The sequence below is a fragment of the Microtus pennsylvanicus genome, chromosome 11, assembly GCF_037038515.1.
Source record: "Microtus pennsylvanicus isolate mMicPen1 chromosome 11, mMicPen1.hap1, whole genome shotgun sequence".
NCBI classification, from domain to species: Eukaryota; Metazoa; Chordata; class Mammalia; order Rodentia; family Cricetidae; genus Microtus; species Microtus pennsylvanicus.
The window spans coordinates 19,292,847-19,313,432 of NC_134589.1; the positions used below are offsets into that span (position 1 = coordinate 19,292,847).

At 58.9% G+C, this 20,586-nt stretch overlaps 1 protein-coding gene across 2 annotated transcripts; it reads left to right on the forward strand.

The window, feature by feature from the left end:
* Positions 1 to 1,473: 1,473 nt before the first annotated feature.
* Adam11 (ADAM metallopeptidase domain 11) lies at positions 1,474 to 20,495 on the forward strand. Of its 2 annotated transcripts, XM_075990565.1 has the most exons (27): positions 1,532 to 1,691; positions 2,159 to 2,343; positions 9,283 to 9,359; positions 9,511 to 9,577; positions 10,705 to 10,790; positions 10,881 to 10,956; positions 11,367 to 11,433; positions 11,497 to 11,564; positions 11,937 to 12,011; positions 12,090 to 12,161; positions 12,308 to 12,474; positions 12,876 to 12,960; positions 13,063 to 13,153; positions 13,253 to 13,304; positions 13,717 to 13,816; positions 13,906 to 13,977; positions 14,095 to 14,187; positions 14,521 to 14,601; positions 15,132 to 15,182; positions 15,312 to 15,375; positions 15,582 to 15,681; positions 16,757 to 16,876; positions 16,961 to 17,129; positions 17,230 to 17,344; positions 17,429 to 17,519; positions 18,012 to 18,029; positions 18,494 to 20,495. In XM_075990565.1, the coding sequence occupies exons 1-27, from the start codon at positions 1,628 to 1,630 to the stop codon at positions 18,507 to 18,509; spliced, it is 2,322 nt and encodes a 773-aa protein (XP_075846680.1). In that variant the 5' UTR covers positions 1,532 to 1,627; the 3' UTR covers positions 18,510 to 20,495. The 2 variants fall into 2 exon arrangements, with proteins under 2 accessions (XP_075846681.1, XP_075846680.1); XM_075990566.1 differs by lacking the exon at positions 18,494 to 20,495 and having other exon boundaries at positions 1,474 to 1,691; positions 18,012 to 18,199.
* Positions 20,496 to 20,586: the final 91 nt, after the last annotated feature.

Consider the following 20,586-nt stretch of genomic DNA (forward strand, 5'->3'; position numbering starts at 1 on the left):
TTGCCATCCCGGAAACCTGAGTTTCGAGGGGAAACCACATGGTAGGGCCCTCTTCCCAGAAGCCCCTTCACCCAAGCATCCTGGAGATTTTCAAGATGTTTCCAGAGGGAAGGAAGAATTTGCTCAGTTTTGCTAAGCATCTGGGGCTGGAGTGGCAGGTGGTTGGGGAGGGGGAAGTCACCTCATTCCCAGCATTGATGTCAGTGCCTCCTGGGAAATCGCCTTCTCACCTCTCCTGGGCCTAAAATAGAGCTGGGGGTGGGGGGTGCTGTCACAAGCTAGAGGCAGCTCCCCAGTCCCCAGCAGAGGCCCTGAGGGAGCAGAGGACCCAGGAAGGGGTTTCCTGTCTCCACTCTTATTCCTTAGCGACCTGTGGTTCCAAAGGATTGGTATAAAAATGCCCACGGTCTTCGGAGGTCATGATGGGGCCTAGCGGTGGCCACACAACCATGCGTACTCAGTCCCCAGGCCAGACATCACCAATCAGAGGCAGGGACCCGTGTCATGTCCCACGTGCTCCTGGACATCTCAGCCAGGTATTGAGTTCTTCCACCTCTCCGAGAGGTCAAAGATCCCAGCCCCTGACATTGCATCTCTCTTGCCCAAGAAACCCAAGAAGTGGGTTTAAAGGCTCAGCTGGGGCAGTGAGGCTTGGGGACATGGCTGAGAAGGTGGGTCACAAGTATTTTATAGCCAGAGCAGCCTAAGCGGACCAGAGACGTACCTCTGGTGGCTCCAAGTAACTTCTGCTCCTTAAATAAGATCCCGACAAAGGAAACAAAGGAAGCAGGCTGGTCTTATGTAAACGACCTGGGCAGTTTGTGTTTTGTTTAGGGGGAAGGATTGGAATGTCCCCCACCTGAGGAACTCAGGGCCTCTTTGTCAAGAGAAGGCAGCCTGGGGAGCAGATTTAGGCAGGGAGTGGGAGGGCTGCCTTGAGCACCTCTGCTATAGATGATCTAGGGATTCTGGAGGAGGCACCGAGGTGTGTGTGTGTGTAGGTGTTCAAAGAGGACCTCTGTCCCTCACGCCACAGAGCCCTCTCTTACCAAATGCTACAACCTTCTGTCAGCAGAGGCACTGGGGCTGGGGTACCCCATTCAAGAGTACTAAGCCCTGGAGGCGCGCCAGGATCATCTGCCACGCCCCACACCCAATTCCCCAGACGGGACTTCGCAGAGTTAGAGCTCACGACCCTTTTCACCCGGCCAGCCTCCACCTGCCAATCCACGGGTTGCAGATCCTTAAACGAACGGGTGGTTGCGGAGGGGTCGCAGGATGGGGTGCACCTGCTGAGGGAGTGTCGGGAAGAAGGGTCCCCGGGCGGTGCCCCTTTTGTCCTACCGCAGCGGTGGCCCGGGCCCCGGCTGGGGGGCGGGGGGCGGGCCCAAAGCTCACGTGCTCGCCGCTCGCCTCTTAACCCGGCCCTGCGGCCCCGCCGGGACGGCCACAGCCAGAGCTCGCTGAGTCCCGCGCCACCCACCCGCGACCCCCGCCCGGCCCGCACGCCCGGTCCTCTAGCCGCCGGCGCTGCCCGCCCCCGCCCTCCTCCCTCCCTCTTTTCCTCCCTCCCTCCCCGCGCCGCTCGCAGCCGCAGCCCCCGGACCCGGAGGATTATGAGCGAACCATGAGGCGGCTGCGGCTCTGGGCGATCGCGGCTCTCCTGCTGCTGCCGCTGCTCCCCCCGCCCGGTAAGTGACCCTGACCGCCTGGTCCCTGCCCCCGCGCCCCTAGTCGGCCCGTGCCCCGGGCTTTTGCGGCGGTTTCTGCTGCAGCCACATTTTCCTGCAGTGTTCCGGGTGACAGCGGGTCCCGAGCGCGGGAGGGTAGGGGAGCGGGAGAGGAGGAAAGGTGCTTCCACCCACCTGTCCGGATCTTGCTGGCCCTACCGCTACCATCCCCCTGAAGCTGGCCGGCGGACTCTGCAAGTCTCTGCGGGTTTGGAGGTGGGGGGGCAGTCGTGACTGTTGGGCAGAATGAAGCTCACGGCCCCCTCCCCGTGGGGCTCTTCCCTTGGCAAGGCAGCTAGATCCACCTACCCGTATGCCCACTGGGCTCCAAGGGCTGCGACCGAGTGGGGGCTGGGGCGTGCTCCCCCATCCCAAGTCTTTTGCCCCATGGAGGGCATCTGCCTGCAGCTATGGCCTTGTCTTCTCAGGTCTAGGGGCCCTGGGTCCCAGTGGAGCTCTGCATTGGAGGAGCTCAGCCCAGGTGGGGAGCCCAGAGAGGCCAGAGGGCCCCGAGGTCACAGAGCCCAGTCGGCTGGTAAGGGAGAGCACCGGGGGAGAGGTCCGAAAGCAGCAAGTGGACACCAGGGTCCGCCAGGATCCTCCCAGGGGGACGGTGAGTGGGGCTGTGTGGTGAGGTCAGGGAGCAGGAAGAGGCCTCCCAGTCCACCAAGTAGCCAGGGTTCGGTGCCACCCGCCGAGGCTGCAGCTTCTGCTGCCTCCCTTTCCGAGTAGTGGTCCGTCAGGTAGGACTGCAGCCCCACAGTGGAGACGAGGGGACTCTCCAGCTCCAGGCCCCTCCAATCACTGTGGAAACCCCCTGCCCCGCGCACCCATAAGACACTGGCATGCTCAGGTTTCAGTTTGCTTGGGGTCATCCTTCAACCAGTCCCCAGTGCCCACCAGAATCAGCGGTTCTGTCTAAAACAGGTCTTGGGGGCAGGGCGGCACCATGCAGCTAAGTGCCCAGACAGGGACTCATGCTCCTAAGCCCCACCAAAGCCACCCTCAGTGGACTTTCTTGGAACAGTGTGATGCTTACTTCTGCCTCAGTTTCCCACTGGGCACACACAGGCTTAGCCTTCTTGTCCTAGCTGAAGGTGGGCCTTGCAAAAATGCCCCGCGGCCCAGAATTCATCTGCAAATGCCAGCTCTACCTGTGCCCTGTCCCTTTCAAGCGGCTGGGCCCCTGCCTCCCAGAGGAAGGTTAGGAATGAAGGAGATTAAGTGCAATTAATAATTAATTAAGCTCATGCGAACAAAAATCACCCAGATGGAATATTCATTCAGCATGCCTGAGCTCTCCGGCAGCTTGAAGCTGAAAGTTAGCCAGGCCAACAGGGGCGGCAGAGGGCTGGAGAGTGGAGCCCGGCAGGAACAGGAGGTGGAGAGAGATTCAAAAGAGGGGTGAACCCAAGGAGGAGAAGTTGGGGCAGCTGGAAGTGGTGGGAGGTGAATTGGGCTGGGCAGAGGGAGGAGGGGAACCGATGAGACTGGCGTCTGGCCCTGCCTAATGTACTTGGTTAAAAGCCCTTAAGAAAGGGGGGGCGAGGGGGGGTGCAGGGGTGGGGAGTAGTTGAGAAATGGACTGGAGCAGGAAGGAGCATGCATAATAGATGGACCATCGCTCAGGGCCCTGTCATGGAAGAGAGGGGAGGGGGCTAATGGTCCTGAGTTCGCAGCTGCTACAGGGGTAAGCGGGGAGCAGAGGCCAGCTTCGGTGCCCACTCCGGCACCCAGGGTGGGAAGCTGAGTGAGCCTCAGGGATGTGCCAGGCCCAGGGTTAGGGTAACCTGGCCGCTGTCTGGTTCCTAGTGTAGCTTTCTATGAACTGAGCTCCCCAGTGGACTTGACCCTGCCTGACCCCTGGGACTCTGACTTGAACTTTACAGGATGTCCAAATTGTGGGGTCACATGGGTGATGAAAAGTGGGGGCTCCAGCTGGGTAGGCTGTGCCTCCAGCTAGTTCTTGTTAGCACAGCAGGCCCAGACTATGAGGCGAGATGGGGCAGGGCCGTGGGGCTGGGCTGGGCGCCTTGGATGTGCTTCTGCTGGGTAAGTGGGTTAGCATGTGTGTGAAGTTGGGTCTCTGCAGTCAACTGAATCCAACACGTACGAAGTAGCTGAGGTGTGGGAGTGGAGAGTTCTGTGGTTGCTGTTCACCAGTGGAGGTTTCTCTAGGCCTGAGACCCTTTATAGGGACCTCATGCATCTGCCCCAGAGGAATTTCTTGGGGCCCTGGCATCTCCATCCCTCAGTTTCCAAAGTCTAGAAACTTGTTCAGGTGGGTAGGGGAGGTAAAAAGCCAAGGCCATGGCTCCTCTGGGCCAGGCTCTCTACTGAGTGCTGCACACATATTAATTGCATTGTTTAATTTCCATAGACAGATGCTTCTTTCTGTCCCTGTCTTCAGAAGAGCGAGCGCAGACTCAGGCTTGCCCAAAGTTGATAGACCTTAAACCGGTGATAGGAGTGGTGTTCTCCAAGCCCAGGAATTTCCGAATTTGGGTCTGCGGTGCAACATCTCCAATTCTCCCAGGTTCAGGTTGGAAGGACAGAGGACACATGCATGTCCAAAAAGTCCCCTGACTGAACCAGGTCCTAGCAACCCCCTACACATGCGCGCACACGCGCGCACACACACACACACGCGCGCGCGCACACACACCTGACACTGCTTCCCAGGGTCAGAAGTGCAGGACTGATAGAATCAGAACTCAACAGGAGGTACCCTACCTCTGCCCAGAGGACTGCACTGCAGCCTGGGTCTTATCAGTACCACCCCCGGTGATGCAGGGTAAGGCCTGTGCTGGCCACAGGGAACCTGCTCTGGCTGGAGGCTCTTATGCCCCCTTTCTGAGTTTCATTGTCCTAATGCCTAAACTCAGGGTGATGATAACAGGAACTCCTGAAAACCTAGAAAGCCATGGTCTCAGGGAGCCTGCAGCTAAGGGGCAAGGGAGGAAAATAAGAGGACCGTTGTGTGCAGTTGAGTTGGTTCACTGCTTAAGTGCGTCTGAGCAGAGGAAGCCAGCTGACTGAGTCCATAGCCCATGAAGCTGTTGCCTGGCCCTGAGAAACCCAGACTCCTTGGGGGACCAAAGGGAAGATAGGCTGTGGGCAGCAAGCAAAGTCAGGACTTGGGGTCCCAGGTCTGCTGATAACTCTCACCTGCACCAGGTGTCACTGGGAGAGCATACTGAAGAACTAACTGCCAGAGCGGCCATTGCCGTGGTATGTCTTTGTTCAGGAGTTGAGGGCAAGTGAACGAGGCCCCAATCCATGCAAGACGGACTTGGGGACAAGGTCAGGGACGCAGGCCCCCCAGACACAAGGCCATGCTGTGATTTGCTGTGGATGGCAGAGAAGCATTGTGGCTCTCTGATGGGGATAAAGTGGCTGGAAGTCGAGGACAGGGCATCTGGGGGTTATTACCTGTGCAGCTCCAGGTGGGGGTTGAAGAGGTGACCTCTGCAGTCCTCCCACAAGACTCTAGCCTGTGGGCCTGACCTTACCCAAGCACCCTCCCGGCTGCCTCAAGGAGCCCAGCTGTCCGGAGTCTGTCCCCAGAGGGACTGATGACCCTGTAAGGGGTGACTCCGTCCTCAAAAATTTAGGTCAAGCCCAGTCATCGGAAATCTGTGCACCTGTTCTTGTTTGTGGCCTGCTGCCCTGTTGATGAATGGGCCTTTCCACCTTTGCTGGTGGCTGCTGAGGCAGGGGGTTGCTGTAGGATGAGGGGCTCCTTCTCCATTTGCTGTCGCCAGTCCCAAGAGGTGGTAGTGTCTCCAAGCTTAGAGAGTGCAGTGAGACCCTCACAGGTAAATCACTCCAAGCAGATCCAGAACACAAAGCCACCATTCTTGTCCCCATCGCAGGAGGGAAACAAAGGAAGTATTTTACCCTCAAAGCCCTGTTCAGCTGTCAGGCTGCGGAGGTCCTCCATATTGCAGTTACTGACCCTGACTGTAATGATGTGTTTAGTTGAGCTTCATACCGTGCTTGTGACACCCCATTTTACCCACAGAGACACTGCGGATAGGGGTGAATGGCTCCTTAGGTCTTATACTGTCCATCCACCCCAATGAGTGCTGAGCACTTAGATGGGGGAAAGGGAACAATAGCCCTTGCCCCAGAGGACTAAAGATCATTAAAAGGTGAATTAGTGATTATGTATGTGTGTGTGCATGTGTGTGAGTGTATATGTGCATATGTCTGTATGTGGTGTATTTATGTGTTTGTGCACGTGTGTGTGTGTGTGTGTGTGTGTGTAAAAACTGGATACTTAAGTCAAGCAGTGGTGGTGTACACCTTTAATTACAGCACTCAGGAGGTAGAGGCAGCGGATCTCTATGAGTTCGAGGCCAACCCGGTCTACAGAGTGAGTTCCAGAACAGTCAGGACTGTTACACAGAGAAATCCTGTTTGAAAAATCAACAAACAAAAAAAGAAAGAAAAAGAAAAACTGGACACTTAGAGATTGAGATCTGTGAGTGGGCTGAGCCTTCTGGGGACTGGCAGGCATTGGCTCTGCTGATGAGGAGCTAGAGAAGATGGGATTCAGAGTACTGAGGGGGCAGTACCTGGAGGCTGTGGGGAGCAGAACTCTGCAACTCAGGTTTTCTGGAGCACCCTAGAATTCTGGTGGTCTTTAGCCTCCCCTTTCCTACCACGGAGATTGGAGGTCTGAGACAGAGAGGGCTGTCCTCCTCTCTGTTCTATAACCTGCTGGGGGGCACGGAGGAAGTGAGGCATTGGGCAGCCAGAAGCAGGTGCCTGGGACGCAGGAAGGACCTGCCAGGTCACCGCAGCTGGCATGCAGACACAGCCTCCAGCCCAGGAGTGAGACTTGGCCTGGCACCTCCCCAGCATGACCCTGGGCCTGGCACCATCTGGTGTTGCTCCCTGTGGACCTGCCAGCCCAGGCAGGGTGAGATCAAATGAACACAGCACCTAAGCACCACGGTCGCCAAGACGTAAGAGGCAATCGCGGGGCATGGGGTCATGTCCAGTCCAGAGCAGTCCTGAGCAGGAGAGGCTGGGGCATGGGGGTGCAGTTGCTGTGACCTCATGTCTGGAAGGCCCTGGGGACTGAAGGTAATGGGAGGAGGCAGGGCTGTGGCTGCTGCAGGGACAGTGGGCCAGCCTGGCACAGAGAACCACTGACTTTGGTAGAGCACTGGCCAAAAGCTTGACAGGGACTTGCAGGTCCTGGAGCCAGCAGCCCAGTGCCTGAGGTATTCTGGGCTTGCATTATCAGGTGCTCCCTTTCAGGAGTGGACTGAGCTGGGCCAGGCCGACATGCCTTGGTGTCTGAATTCTCAGCTGGCTCCCACTGCCTGTACAGATCCCCCTCATGGCCGGTCTTGTCTTGGCTGAGCCCCATGTCCACTGCAGAAGGGTGGTGTGTCCCGGGGCTGAGCCTCACTGGCTGCAGGGTATTGGAGAAAGAGAACCCTACGGCGTCTCTCACTGCTTTTCCCACAATGGCATCAGCATGGCCCTTGCAAAGCCAGCCTCCCAGCTCTGACCTGCACTCACCTTGCCTTCGTCAGAGGGAACATCTGGGGCTCAGGGAGGCTTCTGGGCCATCCCTAACAGGATCAAGGGAAGGGGCCTGGAAAGCAACTTCTCCAGGCTGGCAGGATAGAGACAGACAGACAAGCAGAAGCCGTCCAGAGATGCCCTGGCAGAGGTGCAGGAGCGAGGACCCGAGCCAAGACAGGCCTAGGAGAGGGGACAACAGACTTGGCCAGGTTAAGGGCTTGGGGAGGAGGCAGAAAGAACTCATTGCCCTTGGCTTTCTATTTTGAGTCTGATCGATGCTCTGGGGGCTTGGGGTGGAGCTTGGAACCTCAGATGGCCTGGAATGGGGTGAGTCTATGTCCTTGGGCTCACAGGTCTGTCTTCCCAGGCCCTGGCCTTTGACTTCTCCTTGCCCACATTCCCAGAGCCTCCCAGGCCTCTGGGCCGACTTCCATCTCCTGTCATCTCTGTAGAAGAAAGACCTTAGATATCTATATATTCTCTGAGGTTGTATATCAGCCTTGTGTTGTTGTTGTTGTCGTCGTTGTTGTTGTTTTTCTTCCTTTTCTGTTTGGGAGACAAGGTCTCAGTGTGGAGCCACGGCTGACCTGGAACTATGGCTAGCCTCAAACTCATGATCTTCCTGCCTCATCCTCCAAGTACTGTGATTGTGGATTGCACCACCACACAGGGCATGAACGCCTCTTACCTGTGTGGCCTTGTCACACCAGTTAGTGTCTCTGTGCATTGGTTCCCAGCTGTCAGGAAAGACAGGAGCAGCTGTCCCACGGGGTTGTTGGAGAGATCAAATATGGCAGTGGTCATAAAGGGTTTCAGACCAATGCATGGCCCTAAGCAGTTCACCATTGCATGGGCCCTATGCAGTGCTCAGAATGGATTAGTTGTGGCTAGGGGTAGAGGAGTCAACTAGGCATGGGCTGGGAAACCCGTTGACCTTAGTGTCAGGGTTCTCGTCCTGCAAGGTGCTCTCCAATACAAAAGCCAGTCAAAGAATGGACACTCCTACCTGGACAGAGAGAGTGGCAAGGCTCTTGCCTGACTCTGGAGGTCCACCCTCCTAAGTAGATGGGGTAGGAGGCAGACTCCAACCCTTGAATTCAGCCCACAGACCTTTCCAAGTGTTCTGGGAGACCAAAGCCGAGTTGCCAGCTTGGGGTGGGGCTTGGGCCCCGGGTGTGTCCCCTAAGTGGTTGTAACTCTCAGACCAGCTCCCCCTTAGCCCAAGCTCCGCTGCCCTTCTCTGGGAGTGGGGTGAAGCTTTCTCTCCAGTCTTTGATGTCTCTATTTTCCCACCCCTACCCCCTAAGCAGCTGGGCACCCAGGCAGAGAGGGCAGCCATCTTGCTCAGGCCTAGTCCATTGCCATGGTAACCTGGAACCTCCCAGCCCCACTGCATATGCCCCTTTGAAAAATTTATCAGGAAAACTTCCGTGTTTAAAAATTAACTGTGGAATTGAAATATTAAAGATGAGCTGCTTTGGGCAGGCAGAGGGCAATGGGCTGGTGCTGTATGGGAGGGAGCTCTACCCTTCTTCAAAGTGGCACCTGCCCTTGTCCAGCATCAGGGCCCCATGGTCAATTCCCACCTGCTCCATGAGTCTGAGAACCCAAGTCATCCTATGTAGACTGGGCTTGGGGCCTGCTTCCCTTCCCCTGCCCACCCATAAGCTGGGGACCCTTCCGCCTTTCTGTGGAATGTCTAGGGGCTCCCTTCCATTCCAGTGGTGATGGGGTGGCCCTGCCAACAGCTCTGAGAACCTAGCATGAGGCCATGATTCTTAAGGAGACTAACCCAGAAGGTAGCCAGAGGGCTCTCGGGACCTGGGTGGAAGGTGGGCTGTGGTCAGATTGAACAGCTATACCCAGGAAAGGAATGGGCTCTCAGAGCACAAGAACCCCCGAGAAGGGTCTCCTCAGCTGCTGGAGCTCGACTGCCCCTCCCCAAGTATCGTCTGGGGTTCCCCACCCCAGCTTCAAGCTGACTCCTCTCTGCCCTTCCCCACGCCAGCCCGTGCACCTGGCCCAGGTGAGTTTCGTCATCCCAGCCTTCGACTCCGACTTCACCCTGGACCTGGAACTAAACCAGTGAGTGGAGCCTGGAGCCAGAGGGTGGGCAGAGGGCAGCGGGCTGTGGGGCTTGGCTGGCGGGGGGTACTAAGGGACTTGTATTCTTAGCTGGAGTGGGACCTAAGCAGGGCCTGGCCTCACCAAGCGACCCTCCTTCCTGCTGTTTCAGCCACCTCCTATCCTCGCAGTATGTGGAACGCCACTTCAGCCCGGAGGGGACAACTCAACACAGCACTGTGAGTGACTCTGGAAGGGACCGAGTGGGACAGAGGCGCTTGCTCCATGGTTACGGGTGCCAAGGTGGGGCGGTAGAAGTATGAATCAGAGGGGGTTGGCCTGGCATGTGGGGGGCTTCGATCCTCAGAACCCCAACACAGAGAACTGGGGAGGACAGGGAGCTGGCTGGTGGAGGTATGTCAAGGGCATGCTCAGCATGGCCTGGTGTCTGGGGACCTCCCATCTCTCCCCACCTTAGAGGCTTGGGGGATCAGCAGTTAGAAAGGGTAGGTTGACTGGGTAATGTGGGTCCCTGAGCCTCCCCTCATTCAGGCTGAGGTCTGACTTCCTCAGCCTCCTCCCTTGGACGAAGGTGTAATTTGGTCCTTGTTATGCCGTGTTAGCTATAGCCCCAGAATATCCTGGGAGGGAGTTTTGGAATGACAACCCCTCCCTTGCTTAGGGAGTGCTGGGGATCAAACCCAGGGCCCTGTGCATCTTAGGCAAGAGCTCCGCCCTCCCCTGAGCAGCAGATCAAAATGCCTCCTCTTGCCCTGGGAGTCCCGGATGCCTGCCACACTAGGGTCCCAGTCCTGGAGGCCCTGGAGCCTGAACAAAGATGAATGAGTGTCTATAAATAGCTCCCCCCCCCCCAAGCCTGTTCTGGAACTGGAGCACAAGTAATTCCACAGGAAGCGGAGCTGGGAGAGGCGGGTGTGACTGGTCCCCTCTGACCTATGAGCTGGGTCAGGAGAACCCATGCTGACACAGTCCCTCAGCTGCAGACCACATGTGACTGGGAGCTCCTGCACCAGGGTTGGGGGTGCATCTACAGCAGGTTCTGGTTAAATGACACATTGTATGTGACCGCTCCGCACAAGGCCCGGCGTATGGCAGGTACTATGTAAGAGCCATCTGTTGGTCTCAGAGGAGACTGGGATCCCTCACCAGCCCCAACAAATAGCCAGGAGCTGCTGCTGTGGCCCAATGTCCTCATTTTAAGGGGTTGACGAAGCTGACCCAGAAAGTGTTAGGAGTTTGTTCACAGTGACAGAGGAATTAGCAGGCCCAGCAGCTTAGAGCCCCTGGTGCTCCTAGTCCCATGCTTGGCCAGGGTGTCCTCACTCACAGCTCCGCTGCTCCCCAGGGGGCTGGAGACCACTGCTACTACCACGGGAAACTCCGAGGCAACCCAAGTTCCTTCGCTGCTCTCTCCACCTGCCAGGGGCTGCAGTGAGTGTGGCGGGGGAGGCGCTGGGCAGTGGGGTGGGAGAAGGGCTCTGCCTGGCCCAGGATGGAGCAGAACTTTGCCTCTCTCCACAGTGGGGTCTTCTCTGATGGAAACCTGACTTACATCATAGAGCCCAAGGAGATGGCTGGGCCATGGGGACCCCCACAGGTAAGCCAAGCCTGCCCAGGCCTTCCTGCCCTCCTGACGGCTGTACATGCTGGGACTACCCCCCCCACCCCCACAGCTGTGGTGCCTCCTCCTCCCCTGCAGTAACCTCAGCCTCACTGCCCTGGGTGACCCCAGCTTTGGGTCCTGCCTTCTGTGCCCCCATCTCCAATGTCCCCTCTGTCCCCCAAGTGACCTCTCCCTGGGCTCCAGTGTCCTTTGCCCCTGTCTCTCAGGGCGCCCCCAGGTCTTGACCCTGGAATCTGAGCATCTAGGAGATCAGATCCGACATGGGAGCTCTGGCCAGTTCTGGGTCACCCCAGGGTGGGGTGGGGGAAGGGCTGGAGCTGCCTCCAATCTGGGCCCAGAGCAGACCTGGTTGGCTCCCCAAGAACTCATTCCCCTCATTGCAGGGACCCCTTCCCCACCTCATTTACCGGACCCCTCTCCTCCCAGCCCCCCTCGGATGCAGGGAACCAGGTAAGGGAGGGGAAGGGGGTGGGGCTGGACAGCTGGGCCCCTCTTACCTACTGTTCCCCACAGGCTGCCTGTTTGCTGTCCCTGGCCAGTCTGATCCTCCCACCTGGCCCAGGCTGAGAAGGAAAAGGCAGGTACGGGGCCCGCATAGCCTCGGGCTGCAGAGACCTTAGACTGTGGTCCAGGGCAGGTCATCCCCACCTATGGCTGGGCAAAGAGGACCTCAGAGCCATGGGGCCAGGAGCCAGGGAACTACTTCCCAGAAGGGCCCCTCAACTCCTCCCTAACAGTGGTGTCTACACAGGTCCCCATTTTGGGGACCCTCAGATACTGTATGTCCTCTGCCCTCATTTCCAGGCTGGGAGGGATGGTATTTTCTGCCAGTTAGGGGCTGGCACTGTCCCTGACTGGAGAACAGAATGCCCCCTCCTGACAAGTCTGCCCATGGTTTGGCCTTGAGCCCAGACGTGGAGGGGACTGATTCCAAGTGCCCACCCGCCCTCCAGGTCCGCAGGGGCCACCCCACGGTGCACAGCGAGACCAAGTATGTAGAGCTGATTGTCATCAACGACCACCAGCTGGTAAGTTCCTAGGCTGAGGGGGACCCTGGGAGGAGAGGCCCAGGGGAGCCTCGCCTTCTTCCTCACCTCTCTCGGCAGTTCGAGCAGATGCGGCAGTCGGTGGTCCTCACCAGCAACTTCGCCAAGTCTGTTGTGAACCTGGCAGATGTGGTAAGCAGCACCCCTGCTCCCCTCTCCTCTTCCTTCCCCCACCACACAGCCAGACACTCAGGGGTCATTGTCAGTCACTGACCCCCATTTCTTGAGAATATAGATTGCACCTTCCCTCCAGACCCCCCTCATCTCTCTGGGCCCAGATATACAAGGAGCAGCTCAACACAAGAATTGTGCTGGTTGCCATGGAAACGTGGGCAGATGGCGATAAGATCCAGGTGCAGGATGACCTACTGGAGACCCTGGCCCGGCTTATGGTCTACCGGCGGGAGGGTCTACCTGAGCCCAGTGATGCCACCCACCTCTTCTCGTGAGTCCCCACGCAACACCCTGCCAGTTTTTGCCGGCTGGCTTGTTCTGACTGCCTGTGTCAGGAGACTTTTGCGGAGTCGGTGTCTGCGGGTGGGGCTTGCCTTGCACCTGACACCTGCTCCCAGCCTCATGTACCAGCTGAGTGTCCTCTGCCTCTTAGGCTGGGCAAGGGATGTGCTCTTTCCTTTCTCTTGCCAGACTGCCCAGCGTCCCTACCTCAGCAACCCAATACCCTAGTGAGGGATGAGCACAATTCGAGGCCCTCAGACCTCTGGTTTGACTTCCGGGTGAATTAACCCAAACAGAAGGGGGGCTGGTGTGAGACCACCAGGATGACGTGATGGGCTGGGACTCACTGCTACTTCTGCGAAGCCTTCCTGACACCTCTCTCCCTTCTAGGGGTAGAACCTTCCAGAGCACCAGCAGTGGGGCAGCCTACGTGGGGGGCATCTGCTCGCTGTCCCGGGGTGGAGGCGTGAACGAGGTGAGCAGAGGGTCAAGGCTGGGAGGCCAAGAGGGCAGCTTGCTAAGACGCAGCGGCGACCGGAAGGATGTAGACATCCTGTGCTCCATCTTCCCCCACTAGTACGGCAACATGGGCGCTATGGCAGTGACCCTGGCCCAAACACTAGGGCAGAACTTGGGCATGATGTGGAATAAACACCGGAGCTCGGCAGGTACCGACCCTGAAGCCTACAGCCATGTCAGACACACCCAGCCCCTCCTGAAGTGTAGAGGGGTCACCCTATCTCATGTGTACCCAAATTACCTCATAGGGGACTGCAAATGTCCAGACATCTGGCTGGGCTGCATCATGGAAGACACTGGGTGAGTTCTTAGGGAAAGACTTGGGGAAGGGTTTTGGGGAGCAATGGCAGTCTGGATAGGTGGTTTCAAGAGACCATTCAGGATTCCAAGAATACATATCTGCAAACAGCGTAGGGAGGCAAGGACACCCAAATTGGCTAGACTGCAGCGCGCTCTCTGGCCACTGGGAGGCGCCCGGGCCTCGTGCGAGCTGCGGTCCCTCGGAGCGTTTCCACACTGGGCTCTCGGTCCCAAACGTTCAGTGAAGCGAGCGCCAAGTGGCGTCCTCCACCCATTCCTAGATGGTCATGTGGGATTGACTCTCGTGCAATCACCGGGCAGTTCCTCAGCCTCCTTGTGGTGATAACCAAGTCCCCCACGGGAGGACTGGAGGGCTGCCCCCCAGCAGCACAGTCCCTTCACACCTACCCAGGTTCTACTTGCCCCGCAAGTTCTCGCGCTGCAGCATCGACGAATACAATCAGTTTCTGCAGGAGGGAGGCGGGAGCTGCCTGTTCAACAAGCCCCTCAAGGTACCAGCACGGAGAGCCGGGAAGCGGGGTGGAGATGGGGTGGGCAGGGTCCCAGCCAGGCTCCCGACATCCCCTTCCCCTTCATTCAGCTCCTGGACCCTCCCGAGTGTGGGAACGGCTTCGTGGAGGCGGGGGAGGAATGCGACTGTGGTTCGGTGCAGGTGAGCGGTCTGGGCGGTCTCCGGTGTGGGCCCGGGCTCTAGGAAGGGAGAGTACCGAGTGGGGAGGATCAAGGATAAGGGCTCGCCCGCCTTCCCGCTTTTCCCCGCTCCTCTCAGGAGTGCAGCCGGGCGGGTGGCAACTGCTGCAAGAAGTGCACCCTGACTCACGACGCCATGTGCAGCGATGGGCTCTGCTGTCGCCGCTGCAAGGTGAGAAGGACCAAGCGAGCACGGGAAGGAGGGTGGGGCCAGGAGCAAAGAAACGATTGGATGCCCTCGACAAGAGGCGGGAGGGAGGAGGAGCAGAGTGTGTGTGGGCGGGGCCTACCCCAAAGGAAGCTTCAACGGTGCAGGGGTTGGGTGGGCCAGGTCTGGGGAGTGATGGAGGAACGCGGGAAGTTACCCTTAGTTGTTGAGGGCGGAGAGGGACAGGAAATAAGAAACTGGCCTTGGGAGCCAGGTTCCAGGAGGACAGTAGAATACCCTGGGAGGGCAGCGGCGAGATATTTATCCTTTCCAGAAACACATTCATGCTTTTCCTAGTACGAGCCACGAGGTGTCTCCTGCCGAGAAGCGGTGAATGAGTGTGACATCGCAGAGACCTGCACCGGCGACTCAAGCCAGGTCTGCCAAACCTGTCGCGCAAGACAGCCCCTTCCCCTATAAGTTTGGGTTTGAAGAGCTGACTCCTCTCTGCCCCTCTCTGGCCCTCTCTGCTTAGCCGCTGGCCACACCGCCGCTAACCAGTCTCAGCGTTTTGTTTGTTTGTTTGTTTGTTTGTTTCTCTGAGAAGGGGGTCCTTCGAGCATCCTAGCTCTGTTCCTTCGGTCATTAAACAAGCATTTGTAGTCAGGCTGGTACTCCTACTGCCTAGAGCCAGTGTCTAGTGTACGCGAGGGATCCAGTGGGTAGTAACATTGGTTAATTAAATCTCAGGCCTCCAGGGTAATGGGTGCAAGAAACTGAAAAAGCCGGTAAAAGCCTAGGGATTTACCAGTCAAATCCTCAGAGCCAAATAGGCCCCTGTCCTTGATGTGGAGGAGCCTTGCAACACGAGGCCCCTTTGGGAAGAATTTGCTCCCTACATTCTTCCCCGGGTACCTCAGATAGCTCAGGCCTGGGCTACCCTGCTCAGCCAGCCCCTCTCTCTGCAGTGTCCCCCTAACCTTCACAAGCTGGATGGCTACTACTGTGATCATGAACAGGTATGAGGGATGGGGGGGCCCACCGGGGGTGCCCACCCCGGGGGAGGGGGTCCTTCTGTCTGAACTCTGCAGCCTCGTCTCCACTCTGATCCTCCAGTGTCTTCATACTTTGTTTCCTATGGGTCATAGGGCCGTTGCTATGGAGGCCGCTGTAAAACCCGGGACCGACAGTGCCAAGCCCTTTGGGGCCATGGTGAGTCCAGCTGGGTATGGGGAACATAGGTTTGGGGGAAGAACCTAGAATTGAGAGCTGAGCTGGGGTCGCTTCTGGTTGAACATGTGTGGCTTCTGAGGACCTTGGGCATCAAGCCCAGGGATCAGGCAGAGTTTTGGAGATGCCGCTCTAGAGGGGACCCAGGAGTCCGTGGGGTGATGGATGTTTCCTCTCTCTTTCTCTAGCGGCTGCAGATCGTTTCTGCTATGAGAAGCTGAACGTGGAGGGGACAGAGCGTGGGAACTGTGGGCGCAAGGGATCCGGCTGGGTCCAGTGCAATAAGCAGTGAGTAGCCATCTGTGTGGGGCGTCCTGGCGCTGGGCTCTGTGGGGCATCCTGGTGCTGGGCTCTGTGGGGCGTCCTGGCGCTGGGCTCTATGGGGCGTCCTGGCGCCGGGCTCTGTGGGGCGTCCTGGCGCTGGGCTCTGTGGGGCGTCCTGGCGCTGGGCTCTGTGGGGCGTCCTGGCGCTGGGCTCTGTGGGGCGTCCTGGTGCTGGGCTCTGTGGGGCGTCCTGGCGCTGGGCTCTGTGGGGCGTCCTGGTGCTGGGCTCTGTGGGGCGTCCTGGCGCTGGGCTCTGTGGGGCGTCCTGGCGCTGGGCTCTGTGGGGCGTCCTGGTGCTGGGCTCTGTGGGGCGTCCTGGCGCCGGGCTCTGTGGGGCGTCCTGGTGCTGGGCTCTGTGGGGCGTCCTGGCGCTGGGCTCTATGGGGCGTCCTGGCGCCGGGCTCTGTGGGGCGTCCTGGCGCCGGGCTCTGTGGGGCGTCCTAGCGCTGGGCTCTGTGGGGCATCCTGGTGCTGGGCTCTGTGGGGCGTCCTGGCGCTGGGCTCTATGGGGCGTCCTGGCGCCGGGCTCTGTGGGGCGTCCTGGTGCTGGGCTCTATGGGGCGTCCTGGTGCTGGGCTCTGTGGGGCGTCCTGATGCTGGGCTCTATGGGGCGTCCTGGCGCCGGGCTCTGTGGGGCGTCCTGGCGCCGGGCTCTGTGGGGCGTCCTGGTGCTGGGCTCTGTGGGGCGTCCTGGTGCTGGGCTCTGTGGGGCGTCCTGGTGCTGGGCTCTATGGGGCGTCCTGGCGCCGGGCTCTGTGGGGCGTCCTGGCGCTGGGCTCTATGGGGCGTCCTGGCGCCGGGCTCTGTGGGGCATCCTGGTGCTGGGCTCTGTGGGGCGTCCTGGTGCTGGGCTCTATGGGGCGTCCTAGCGCTGGGCTCTGTGGGGCATCCTGGCACTGGGCTCTGTGGGTCGTCCTGGCGCTGGGCACGGGATCTACAGAGGTGGAGACTGCTCTAGGGAGAGCCCATGAGGCCCAGAGGGGAGGGAACACAGGTCTGAGGCAAAATCTGGGCTCATTGTCCCCGTGCGCCCCAACAGGGATGTGCTCTGTGGCTTCCTTCTCTGTGTCAACATCTCTGGAGCTCCTCGGCTAGGGGACCTGGGGGGAGACATCAGCAGCGTCACCTTCTACCACCAGGGCAAGGAGCTGGACTGCAGGTGTTGTCTGGGCCGTGGCTGGGAAGATGAAGTGTGAGGGGGACTAGGGGACTGGGCTTGAGACTGACTCTCCCATCTCTCCAGGGGCGGTCACGTACAGCTAGCCGATGGCTCAGACCTGAGCTACGTAGAGGACGGCACAGCCTGCGGGCCCAACATGCTGTGCCTTGACCATCGCTGCCTGCCAGCCTCTGCCTTCAACTTCAGCACCTGCCCGGGCAGCGGGGACCGGCGCATCTGCTCCCACCACGGGGTGGGTGTCTGAAGGCCAGGGGTAGCACACTGGAGGAGGCTCATGCAGGGACGCAGGGACACGGCCTTGCTTACCTGTGCTGGCCCCACCTCCCCTGTAGGTTTGCAGCAACGAAGGGAAGTGCATTTGTCAGGCAGACTGGACGGGCAAAGACTGCAGCATCCACAACCCCCTGCCCACATCCCCTCCAACCGGGGAGACCGAGAGATATAAAGGTGAGGCTGAAGCCGGCTGGTATGCTCCCTGTCGCCCATTTTCCGTGCCTGTCCCTACCAACCAAGCCCTGCCCTCCTCCCCAGGTCCCAGTGGCACCAACATCATCATCGGCTCCATCGCCGGGGCTGTCCTGGTCGCAGCCATCGTCCTGGGCGGCACGGGCTGGGGATTTAAGTAAGAGACACATACTCCCTAGATTCCCCTCCAGGTGCTTGGGGGTTCAGCACCCCAGACTGTTGGAGTCTAATGGCCTCCATGACTGGTTAGCTTACCCAGAACTTAAAACATCAGCCCACAGGGACTTGTTTGAACAGTTAAACACCAGATTTTACAGTAACTACTGAGGTGGGTAGGGTCTGTCTGAGATGTCTCCCAGTCCCATGAACTCCAGGACATTGCTGTTAGGGTCTGCTCTAGACCCCATACTGGGCGCCTGAAGAACCCTGAGGCCCAAGGTCATGGTGCGACTTAGTGACAGAGCTAGGACCTGAACCCTCCACCAATCTGGATAGATCTGCATGGTCCATTTGTGGGGCAGAAGGTCTTCCTCGGATAGAAGGCCATTCCTTCAGAGAACAGGAGGTTCACACAACTTTTCCTCTCTCTCTCTCTCCCCCTTCTCCCCCCCCCCCCACCTCCCGCCTGTCCTCTCCTTGGCAACTGAAGAAACATCCGTCGCGGAAGGTACGACCCGACCCAGCAGGGGGCAGTGTGATGCCGGCCACGTCATCCCTTCCGCTGTCCTTGTCTCCATTTCATTCGTCCCCTTGCATTCTGTTGACCTGGAGCTGGGATGGTCCGAGTCCCGCAGCCCGGCGGGCAGCCTGCGCCCCGGCCCTTCCTCCTGCCCACCCGCCTGTTGGGCCCTGGTCCACCTTCAGCTGTCCTTTCTACAGCCAGGTCCCATGGCCGGGTGGGCGCTGGAACTGTGCCCCCGCCACCCCTGCCCCTAGGAGGGGGTCTCCCTCTGCGTCCTGTCCCATCTGTTTTGTGTACCATGCCACCGCTGTCTGACCTCTGCAGACCCCCTCCTGGCCAGCCTGTGACTTGATGCCTCCAGGACCTCTGGGGAGGAGGTGGGGCATCTGGAGGGCTCTCCCTCAGGGCCCAGCCTCCGGTACTCTCCTGATGCCCTCTCTCCATTCCAGGTCCGGAGGGGCCTAAGTGCCACCCGGCTCCCTCCGAGCCTGGCACCCACCGTCTCGGCCCTGAACCGCGAGGCTGCCTCCACCCTGCCACAGAGGGAGGCACCATGCAAAAATGTCTTCCAGGTCCAAACCCTTCAACTCCTGGCTGCACAGGGGTTGGGGGTTGGGACAGTGGCCCCATCTTTCAGACCACCCGGGGGGAGGGGCCTGGAGGAGGGCACTTCCTGCCCAGTTCCCCACCCCACCTCATGCGGCTTTGGCCTTGCCCAGGTCTCCCCCTGTGAATGTAGCGACCATCGTCACAGACCGCCACAGCTCAGGGTGGGGCCTGGAGCCGTGCCTGGTGGGGCCAGGTAGCCACCAGTGGACACAGCTGGGTGGCCCCTCTTCAAAAGCGGGCAGCTGGAACCAGGGTGGTAGCTCTCTGGGACCTCAAGGGAAGGAGCTGATCTACATGTTTTTCTCTTTCTTTTCTTTTTTTCCCCCCCAGTGGATTTTATCTGATGAATGTAACCTTGGGGTTGCTGGGGCCAGGGGCAGTTGTAGGGATGTTCTGACACTCACAGGAGGGTCTGGAAGGCCTGAGGCCTTGCGACCTCCCAGCTCCCTCTCTGGGAGGCCCACACTGGAACCCAGCAGGGGCTGAGCAGCCCTGTGTGCCCCGCCTCCACCCAGCTTAGAAGAAGTCAGAGTGCTGATTCAAACCAAAGCTGCCTGTTCTGTGCCCACTGCCTAGTTCATGGGTGCCGGGGCCCTCTGTCCCGGACTGTCTTTGATTCCAAACCAACCGTCCTGTCCCTGCCAGGGTGCATGCATTTGGGGGTATAGAAAATATAGTCCCTAAAATAAAATGGCACCTTTCCCCTTTCAAGAAGGGTGATTCTGGGGCTGTCTCAGGGTTCAAGTGCCCCCTGATGTGGCCTGGCTGTTCCAGAGCAGGCTAGCTCCCACGGAGGACTTGGGAAGACCTGGTGCCCTCAGGGTCGGTGCCTGTGATAGAGAAGAGACACCAGGAAAGGGCAAGCCTCAAGGTTGACTACAGGCTGTTAGGGAAGTCTTCACAGTCCCCTGCTCAAAGCCTTTACTCACAGGCTGAGTAGTAAGTTTACAGAAGTTCCCCTGTCTGTCCTCTGGTCCTAGCTGCAGCCCAGCCTGAGAGCTAGGCCAAGGCTGGCAGAAGTGCTCAGCCCTCCCACGCAGTCTGTTGTGGCCTGCCTTCAGGACCCCATGTGGGACGGATGAGCTCTGGCCTCTTGCCCTTAAAGCCAGCTGGACAGGCAGGATGGAGCAGGCTCCCTTACGGATGAAAGCCACAAATGAAAGGAGACCCCTTCTTGGGGACACCCCACTCAGGCTAAGTAGTGGCTCTGGATACCCCAGGGCCAGAGAGTTGCCCGTTTGTGTTCACCCTGTTTCTGAGGCCTCTTTGAGGAAGGCTCATGGAAAACAAAGCAAACAAAAAAGGCTTCATTTCTCTAGACCGCCCCAGCGGCACCCTGGAGCCTAGGACCCGTTGGTAGCCTAGGATGGCCAGATGGTGTCGGTTACAGTGGGGTCCTCAGCACTGAGCCCCAGCTGGCACTGTCCTGGGACAACAAGACAGACTGAGGCCACCAGCCCCACTAGGGAAAAGGCTGGATTTTGCATTGTTGCTAGGATGCCACACCTGCACGCAGATGACAGTGCACCTGGGCACAGGCATGTGGATCTACACCCCTGTACCACTGTGAAGGCCTCTGCATACAAGGGCATGACCACATGTGTCCGTGTGTCCTTGGTGGGGACATGAAGAACACAAGATTCCCGTGATCTGTCCCACCCCAGCAGTGCCTGGCCTGGCAGCACCCAGGAGGAAATGGGGGGAGGGGAGGCTGCATTCACCTGGCCTGGACCTGGGTTCCTACACATCCTGTAAATATGTCATCTGGGCTGGGGTGGGGAGACAGGGCCAGGGGCCCACATTAAAGATCACATTCTGGGCTTCCGTGGAGCTCACACCGACCCGTGTCTCTCCTCTCTGTAAGTGACCGTTCCAGTCAATCAATCCTCTCCACACAGACTCTGGAGTGTGACAGTTCGGAACAGTACCTAGG

Coding starts and splice junctions, on each gene's coding strand:
- Adam11 (XM_075990566.1), top strand. CDS start 1,628: ATGAGGCGGCTGCGGCTCTGGGCGATCGCGGCTCTCCTGCTGCTGCCG. Junction 13,978..14,094: donor GCGACTGTGGTTCGGTGCAG/GTGAGCGGTCTG, acceptor CGCTCCTCTCAG/GAGTGCAGCCGGGCGGGTGG. Junction 17,520..18,011: donor GGCACGGGCTGGGGATTTAA/GTAAGAGACACA, acceptor TGGCAACTGAAG/AAACATCCGTCGCGGAAGGT.